Raw genomic sequence first — 9,991 nt, forward strand, 5'->3', positions numbered from 1 at the left:
GAAATTTACTTTATTACTGCTTAAAAGCTTTTGTCATCTCTAGCTGTGCTATTTTGCTCGATTAAGTGTTTTACTATAATAATTATTCTTTTTCAGCTGTAATAATGACAGCAGTGTGAACACAATCAAAAGCACTAAATAATTTGTATAAAAGATAATGCTTTATTAGGTTAATAACATGTTTTCATCTTATGTCCTTATATCCCTTCTCTGAGGCCCTGATTCCAAATTTGCTTCAGTAACTGCTTATCTAAGAGCTTTATACAGGCCATGGTGAATCTGGAGCTTATACAGGGAACTTTGGATATGAGGTGGTGACATCCAGAATTGGACACCAGTTCAGCACAGGGCATCATGCACACACTCATTTATACCTAAAGACATTTAAGGGTACTGTAAAAGCATCAGCCCTTTTGTATGCTAATACAAACGATCAATTAACAGTCTATAGAAATTGGTGCAATCAGTGGAAGGAAAGTTTTCTTAATGCAAAAACATCAGGAGGTGGAAATAATGGACAAATTTAGACCAAAGAAATACCAGTCTTAGGTATAACGTCATGCCTAAAAAAATGTTAAACAATTATCCTGTTTAGTGTCAATGTATTGACATGATCTGACAAGCACACACATACACACACACACACACAAACATACAGACATAATTTATACTGGTCAGACTTGCGTAGGTGGGAATACGCCATTGATGGTCCATCAAAGGGTACAAAGATTAACATGCAACACATGCACATAAAAGTTACATTTATGCATGTATGTTAAATATTAAGCTAAATTAGTTTCTTTCATGCTTCATGTTTTTTTAATGCTTTTCTTAATATTAATTTGCATCATAAAATAAAATTTCTTTATTTAGTTACGTTGAAATTATTATGTAACACCATGTGGAGTAGTACACATGTATTGTACTCTATTCATTAATTATTTGTATGATGTTACATGATGTTAAATCATTTCTGTAATAAAGTTCATATCTCACAGCACAGTACTTTCAGCAAAATGATTCTTAAGAGGTTTACGAAGAAGTTGGCGAGATGAGCATTGAAATACCTGGTCTGAAAGTATTTATATTGTACACAGTAGTACTAGGAGATCATCCCTGGGGACAAGGTGGACAAGATGCCAATCCATCACAGGGTACAATTGCACACATATCTGTATCTGTTCAAACACTACAGACTTGGTAAATGCCAATCAGATGACAGCATATCTTGGGACTGGGGCAGAAAACCAGAGTACCCAGAGAATGGAAAAAGAGAGAAACGCCTGAAGTATGGTGAGAACATGGAAATTAATTTGCTTATTTACATGTAACCTCAGTTTCAAGTAGTAAAAACTAAGAGAAAAAAAGTAACTGCTATTTCTATTAATAACCAGCAGATGGCGCCATAAAACGTGCCACTTTAATAGATCTTGACTCATCGCCCACTCTATTACAGCCCTGATGACAGCTCATTACTGTATAATCATATTTCATGGCGGAACGATTGAGGAGGGAAAATGATCTCCCACTTCTCCTTACCTATTCACCATATACAATTTCATACAGCCCGTTCACTTATATAGCACAGTGTTCTGGCAAATTTGTTCCAAAATACCAATTTAGATCAAGGAAAGGGCATGTAATAAGAGGGGAAGACAATGAATAATGCTGAAAAGGGACGACCTGATTACAGTTTACGTTGAAAGTGTGAATGACACTTTTACTATTGGTCCAGATGTCAGAATTGCTCAGACACACTGCAAATTGAGGGTGGTTGTAAATAATCGGCCTACAACTATGCTTTATATAAAAAATATATACATGAAAGACATTTCCTAAAGTTTTATCACTTAATAAGAGCTTTATCTTGGACAGGAAGCCTTGAACACTAAGCATGAGTTTCAAGCTTAATACTTTTCCAGAAACACCCTGTGGATTTAATACATTTTCGCAAATTGCCAGTTTTAAAAGTAAAAGCAGTAAAATGTTTTTATTTATCCAAACATAGTTCTTTATAAATTTTCTCCCTATTGCTTTATCCTGGTCTGGATTGTATTTGAACTGATGTTATGCTGTACAGAGCACAACACACATACTCATTCACATTTAGGACCATCTACTATAGCAGTCCATAACATCTTCTTCTTAATCTTGCGGCTGCCCCAATAAAGGTCTGTCTCCATACTACATCTGCCTCTTTCAAACCAATTAGCTGCATGTCTTCCCTCACCACAACCATAAAGCTCCTTCTTGGTCTTCTTTTCCTTCTTCCAGGTGGCTCCATACTCAGCATTCTCCTATCAATGTACCCCATGTCCCTCCTCTGCACATGTTCGAACCTTCTCAATCAGGCCTCTCTCACTTTGTCCCCAAAAAGTCCTACATGAGCTTTCCCTTTTATTAAACTTGTTACTAATCCTGTCCATCCTCGTCACTCCAAATAAAAATCTCAACATCTTCAGCTCTGCTACCTCCAGCTCCACCTCCTGTCTTTTACTCAATGACACTGTCTCTAAACCATACAAGGTCTCAGGTCTCACCACAGTCCTATAAACTTTCCCTTTTACTCTTGCAGATACCCTACTATCACAAATTACTCCTGCTATCATTCTTCTCCACCCACTCCACCCTGCTTGCACTCTTTTCTTCACTTCTTTAACACACTCTCCATTACTTTGCACTGTTGACCCCAGGTACCTGAACTCCTCCACCTTCTCCACCTCTTTTCCCTGCAACAGCACCACTCCACTGCCCTCCCTCTCATTTACACACATGTACTCTGTCTTACTCCTACTGACTTTTATTCCCCTTCTCTCCATCACATACCTCCACCTTTTCAGGCTCTTCTCAACCTGCTCCGTACTTTCACCACATCATCTACCAGGATGTTTTTGAGTAACGGAAAGTAATCGGAAAACCTGAAGGAAACCCATGTGGAAATAAAGAAAAAATGCATCAAAACAAATTTTAACTTTAAGCCCAGGATTCCCGAGTTGTGAGAAAGCAAACATTTATGTTGAATCATCTTCTGAACATCATCTGCAAAAGAAGAATTAATTAATATATTTTCAATTTCTGTCAGATGAATTGTGCACGGACTCATTCTTTCATTGTTTAAATGCATATATATTTGATCAGTAATGCTTCTACACATTATTTCCCACCAAAATTGGACTGCATTGAAGCAGACTTTACCTTTAGCCTGTGTCATGCAGGTCAATCTTACTTTCTGTAAAGAAGAGAGAAAGTGGTAAAAAGAGCTGATGAGGAATTGCTTGCATTAATGAAATATGTTAGTAATCTGATGCATCTAAAAAATATACCAGGTTTTAGCAGGTTTGCTTTTGCCTACAAACTTTATAACAACAGAACAACAAAGTTTTATGGCAGAAGAGATAGAGAGAAGAAAGGAGGTCTGGAAGAGCTCCCAATTCATATAGGCTGTACACACCTTACCTCTGCACATTACTGACAGGGAGCCACAGTCCTACTGAGATTAAGATAAACATATCGCTGTAGGATCCCTGCTTTTGAAATGTTGAGGAACATATGGATGATTAAGATTAGCAACACATAGGTTTTAACAGTCTCACAAAGGGGAACAGATTGGCTGTTTGCATGCGGGGTCATGAGCATTGGCTACCTGCACACTGCATGAGCTGAGGCCTAAACAGACTGACTGGCATATGGTGCTACAGCAGGACACTGGGCCACAACACAATGCCCAAACAGGCCTATACACACCTCCACAGGGACTCCAGTGTTCAAGCACTCGGTCTTTATGTACATATCTTAGTTAATGAGGTAGTTACATTTTTTTGTTAACTTAAGCTTTTTGTATAATATTGAACAAAGAGGATGGTGGGTGGGTTTCTTAGAGGAGTGACAGAAGGATTGTGGGGAGGGTGAAGTGGGTTATGTTTCAGACAGAATAACAAATAGGCAGTTGTCAGTCATATAGAACATTAAGCAGGTCACTCTCAGACTTTTGTTTTAACTCTCTCTCTCTCTCTCTTTCTCCATTTTTGCTTATTTCTCATAATACAAAAGGTTCTCATACGAATAGCTGGAATGGCTTCATTGTTTCACCTGTCTATTGTCTAGTTAAATGTTTACATCCTATCTAAGGTGCCCTGAGTTCAGAAGCACCCTAAGTGACATTATCTATATCAGTCTAACAAGGTTTCTATGTATATTATGCTGTCCAGTTTATCTGTGTATATATTTTTTAACATATGCTGCATTTTCTAAAGTCTAAACACTGAGGAATTCTGTTGTGCATAGAACTTTGCCTTTTGGATTTCTCAAATGAGTCCAGAAATTAATTTAATGTAATGACAAAAACTGTTGTTTTTGAGGAAATCAATCTGTATTTATGAATATTTATGATTCATGACAGAATATTGCTTCATCTTTAATACATGCCAACTTTCTATTCACCCAGTTTATCAGTAATCAAACACAGTGAATGTTTCATTTTAATTCTTCTTAATTTTTCGTTCCATAAACACACAAAATTCAATGTTTTTTTCCCGCTATATAAAATGACACATAATCCCCTGATGAGGGCATCTTTGGATATAAAGCAGATTCGAAAACAATTGTACCATATAGTTGAAGACTCACGATGAGAACGTATGTAAACAATATATAGAAAATAACTAGTCTGTAACGGAAAAATAAATAAACACCTTTATGTTTTGCTCGCTGCAGAGAAAGTGTTTTATGAATCGAAATAATCTTGTGGCATTAGATAATATTGCATTCATTTGCATTTCCCATTAATGATTGGTGAAATACATTATTTTCTCTAAACAGTAGGAAAAAGGAGTCCAGCAAAAAGACTTTTCTACACGCCACAGAGTTATATGGAGAAATGATGGCATCTGTAAGCACTCTGTAAACAGATTAAGTGCATCTTTGCTGCAATGTCCAGATCACTGCATGCGTAATGTAGCATTAACTATTGAAATGTGCGAGCTTAGAGCGACAACATACCCTTAAACACTATACATTTATATTATGAATTACTGTATATTTTAGGAAACACCTTGCACAGACCTATTCACAATTAAACAATAAATTAACAATAAAATAAATAATCTTTATAACACGGCTAGACATAAAATGTACAACTTTTTACAACATAAATAAATGAATAAATAATGTATTCAAATAAAGAGTAATGTCAGCAGGATGCTTGCAGTCTGCACCAATCTGCCTGAAGTTTTCCTGATTCCTTTGAGGGGACATCTTCGAGGGGACATATTTAATGTATGTCTATGTCAATTTAGGACATTTCATTTATTAGTTTAATATCTTTCACCCATCCTGAACAGATGTTGCAATTACTATACTCCCTGCACTGTAGTCTATGTCTAACATCTGGCAGACGATATCAGTATTCCTATAACAAAAGTCTGATAGATTGATCATGCTTTCTACAGTTTGACATGTTCTCCAGGTCTATCACACGTCCAGCACGTGATTCAGGTAAGATATATAACAGATAGCGAGACGGAGGATCTCAATCTTCGAGAGCTTCTTGTCGGGCGGAAGCGTAGGGAGCAGCTTTCGCAACTCGGCGAACGCCACGTTGAAGGCCTCGACGCGGATGCGCTCGCGCGTTGCGTGCGCCAGTCGGTACTTGGCGGTCGCGCGCCTCCGCCGCCGTTTCTCCTCCCGCGTCAGGGACGGGGGCGCGAGCGCGCGCTGCTTGCCGTCTGCTAGCGGAGACTCTTCGGGGACGCGCTCCGCTTTAATGACGTCCAAGACCGTTTCCGGGTCGGAGTGTGTCCACAGCAGGTCAGGATCACACTGATCCGGGCTCAGCATCATCTTCACCAAGCGCACAGCTCAATATCACACCTGAGAGGATGAGGAGGAGAAGAGAGCATTATTATTATTATTATTATTATTTTTATTATTATTATTATTAGTAGTAGTAGTAGTAGTAGTAGTAGTAGTGGTTTTATTATTATATATATAATATAGTAGTAGTAGTAGTAGTAGTAGTAGTGATAGTAGTAGAATATGCGTATATGTAGGAAAGAAAGAAAGAAAGAAAGAAAGAAAGAAAGAAAGAAAGAAAGAAAGAAAGAAAGAAAGAAAAAAACATGTTCAGGGTACATGATGGTAGTATAACATTAAAGAAACAGAGATTGAGAGAGAGAGAGAGAGAGAGAGAGAGTGGATGGATGGATAAATGAATGAATGAATGAAATAATTAATAATTAATTAATGACGTACATTAGAAAGAAAGAAAGAAAGAAAGAAAGAAAGAAAGAAAGAAAGAAAGAAAGAAAGAAAGAAAGAAATTCATGTTTATTGGGTATATGATGGAAGCCTAACATTTAAGAAATGCTGAGAGAGCGAGAGAGAGAGATAGAGAGAGAGGATGGATGGATGAATGAATGAATGAATGAATGAATGAACATACATTTAGGCTCATTATTATATGCAATAATTGATAGTTAACATTGCTAAGGTTAAAAATAAATGAATCTACAAGGAAAAAGAAGGAGGCTAGAAATATATAACTATTTAGTTATTAAAGTTTAACATTAATAGACTAGAAAAGCTATTAAATATTTTATAAGAAAGAAAGAAAGAAAGAAAGAAAGAAAGAAAGAAAGAAAGAAAGAATATTTCTAGATTTAGGGTGCCGAATCTTATTTATTTGTTGTTATTTATTGATTTATTTGTATTTATTTATTTATTGATTTTTTTTTCTTGCTTAAGGCTAATCATCACTTCCATATGTGTGAAAGTAAATAATTAGATTCAGGTGTTTTGATTGGGTTTTTTCTGACCCCTCATTAAATCTGACTGACTTTCAGGTGTTATCTTTTCCTTGACATTCCTAATAGCGACTGTAAATATAGACCTTACCGTAGTTAATGGAAAATCAATTAGCCTCAGCTCAAAAGCACACTTGGCCATCTGTTACCATGAGCCACATCCTGCACCCTGCACCCTATTCTACCATTCTTACACTTTTACTGCTATTCTGCCCCTACACTGCTAAAACTACCAGCACACTTCTACTTTTTCTACTACACTTCTACTAGTACATTTCTAAACAACTTTTATACAGCTGTAATATAATGCAACAGATGCAGTTTGGGAGGAAGCAGTACCCGGGATAACATACATGGCAAGTCACAAGCAACAGGATTCTATGTTTCTAAGCACAAATGAAAAATTCAAGTGTTTCATATTTTTTGTGTTGTGGTGAGATTTCTTTTATGTATTGCATAAAAAGAACATTTCAGACACATCAGGCAGTGTGAGCTGAATAATGACAGTTTCTGTTTAGTGCATACAAAAAATATAGTGCATCTGAAATATCTTTATCTTTACGTCTTTTTTATTTTTCCAGTTTTAAAAGTACCTGAACATCATGACAAATTCCTTGTACATGCAACCCATGACATTGGCATTAAAGGTGATTCAGATTTAGATAGATAGATTAGATGGATGGATGGATGGATGGATGGATGGATGGATAGACAGACAGACAGACAGACACTCACCTTTCTCCTCAACCAGCTGGGAGATGATGATCACCGGGAGAAAAGGTGGATTACCAGGGTGTTGTCAGTGAATTTGTATCTTCTTCAGCATCCCATCCATTCCTCAGTAGGCTATATGGCATTCATAAATTCAGCATATGGACAGGAAGGTGTGTATGAACAAGACTTTCCGGTGTAAAGTTTGTTCCGCGTATTGATAGCAGTCACGCGTTTTGGAGATCCAGACGCCGCAGACTGTCAGCTATAAAAGCATGCTGAGAGATTTAAGCTTCTGGCGTTTTTTTTGCATTGAAAGCAGAATAAAGTGTAAGATGTTGTGGGAGCTGTGATTCTCCTCCAACTCGATCACACGTGCTGATGTCTTCTATATAAGGACAGCGATGCGCCAGACGCCGGCTTGACCAAGAACACACACTCACACCCAAACACTCGGCGCGTGCCAGACTTTGTGCAGACGATCCGGGAACAGAAGATAACGTGAAAGGGTGAGGGTAGACAGCAGGGAATGAATACGTTTGGACACACACACACATACACACACGCACACGTAGAGTCTTTTTCCCCGCCCCTCTTTCACCCCCACACCCTTCCACAGTCCACACGAATTTAGGATGCTAGATCCTGGTAGGATATGCCGAGGATTTTGTGGTCTTTCGAAGAACTGTTCGTGAAAGTTTATTTTTAACGTTCTACCTCAGAGTCTATTTCAGCACCTCTGCTTCCTTTTGCCACTAATTAAATAGAAGCACACCTGAGCTACAGCAGCCGAGTGAACCATCTAACATCACCTGAGCTCAGGTCATAGCCATGTACACCTGCTCTCATGCACAAATCTCTGCTCAAACTTTCTTTAGTTTGATGATAATAATAATAATAATAATAATAACAACGATGATGATGATGATAATGATGATGATGATAATAATAATAATAATAATAATAATAATAATAATAATAATAATACATTTGACTGAAAATATCACTAAGAATAAAAAATTAAACAGTCCAAATTGCCTTGTGAAAATATGATCTTTAAAAAATATCAGGGGTTTCTAATTTTTCTTTTTCACCAAATAAATCTTTAACTGTGAAATCAATTCCACACCGACCCTCTTTATGATTGATTTAATTACTACTTAAATCAAATTACTAATTTAAAATACTAATTTAATTTGTTCACAATTTCTCCACTTTTTTAATGTAATTTTCATTTTGTAACTTTTATTAATATGACTAATTGTAGAACCCATACAGCCTTTAGCCAAACCCATTTATAAGCTATTTGGTTATGAATTGCAAAGTTTTCTTTAAACCCATTGTAATGACATGAACAGTATAAAGGCAAATAAATCAGAGACACACTGGCAATGCTTCACACAGCCCTGAAGGCCTTCCACTGCTCTTTATGATTTGTGGTACAAAATGTGGAACCACAATGTAACCAGTGGCAAATAATGTTTTGGGGGATGTTTGGTGAGATGTTCTAGGACCTCTTGGAAACATAATAAAATACAAAGTAGTACTAGAGATGTGTGTGTGTGTGTGTGTGTGTGTGTGTGGTGGTAGTGGTGGGGTTTCCATAAATTATATGGGTAAAAGTTTGTGGACATCTGATCATATGAGCTTTTTTGAAAATCCCATCCCACATTTATTCCCCTTTTGCCATTGTAATAACCTCCTCTCTTCTGGTAAGATGTACCACTAGATTTTAGTGTGTGCTTGTGGAGATTTGTACTCATCCAGCTACAAATACTATATGCAAAACAATTGAGTAGAAAAGTACACGTGAACTAAATTAATTGTAAATGTATTACAGTGCAAATATATACAGCACATTATATCTAGCTGACCAGATAACAGAACAGAAGAAGTAAACCAGTCCAAACAATTGTGTTTAAAACGTTATGCTATTGTGTAAAGTAGGTGGAAAAAACTAGCAGTATAACATCTATAGTAAAAAAGTTTAATTATAGCTGAAGTATTTAACCTGCAAATGTGCTGGAATAGTTATGTATCTGTTGATTCCAGTTAAGTATCTGTTGACGCTTGAATGGTACACTTTTCTAAATAATCAAATTTCAGTGATAAAAAGTTTTTATAAATAAAATTCCTACACACATTAAATAGTGTTCCACCCCTATGCAAAGGTTGTATGAGGGAGGTAGTTACCACCAGGGTACCACTACTTGGGAAGACCCTTAATCTAGCTCCTCAAGTGTATAAATAACATTACTGTAAGTTGCTCTGGATAAAGGCATCTGCTGTAAATGTTCCATTAAATGCATTAAGTCTATTAAATATCAAATTATTATTAAAAGTATTTAATGTCTATCCCAGTTGAACTGACACACAGCATAAATACACAAGTAAATAAAAATAAACACAACAATGCTCTATAGGGAAGTTTACATGAAAATTTCTGGAATTTTTTGTAAATACAAAATATACATATCAAA

The 9,991-nt window shown here is 36.6% G+C and overlaps 1 protein-coding gene across 1 annotated transcript; it reads right to left on the reverse strand.

The window, feature by feature from the left end:
* Nucleotides 1–4,353: 4,353 nt before the first annotated feature.
* Nucleotides 4,354–8,274, reverse strand: nhlh2 (nescient helix loop helix 2). Its single transcript, XM_046845480.1, has 2 exons — nt 7,536–8,274; nt 4,354–5,868 (listed from the first exon to the last, which is right to left on the reverse strand). Exon 2 carries the CDS (start codon nt 5,836–5,838, stop codon nt 5,470–5,472), a length of 369 nt encoding a protein of 122 aa, XP_046701436.1. The 5' UTR covers nt 5,839–5,868; nt 7,536–8,274; the 3' UTR covers nt 4,354–5,469.
* Nucleotides 8,275–9,991: the final 1,717 nt, after the last annotated feature.

This window comes from Silurus meridionalis, chromosome 3, assembly GCF_014805685.1.
Source record: "Silurus meridionalis isolate SWU-2019-XX chromosome 3, ASM1480568v1, whole genome shotgun sequence".
NCBI classification, from domain to species: Eukaryota; Metazoa; Chordata; class Actinopteri; order Siluriformes; family Siluridae; genus Silurus; species Silurus meridionalis.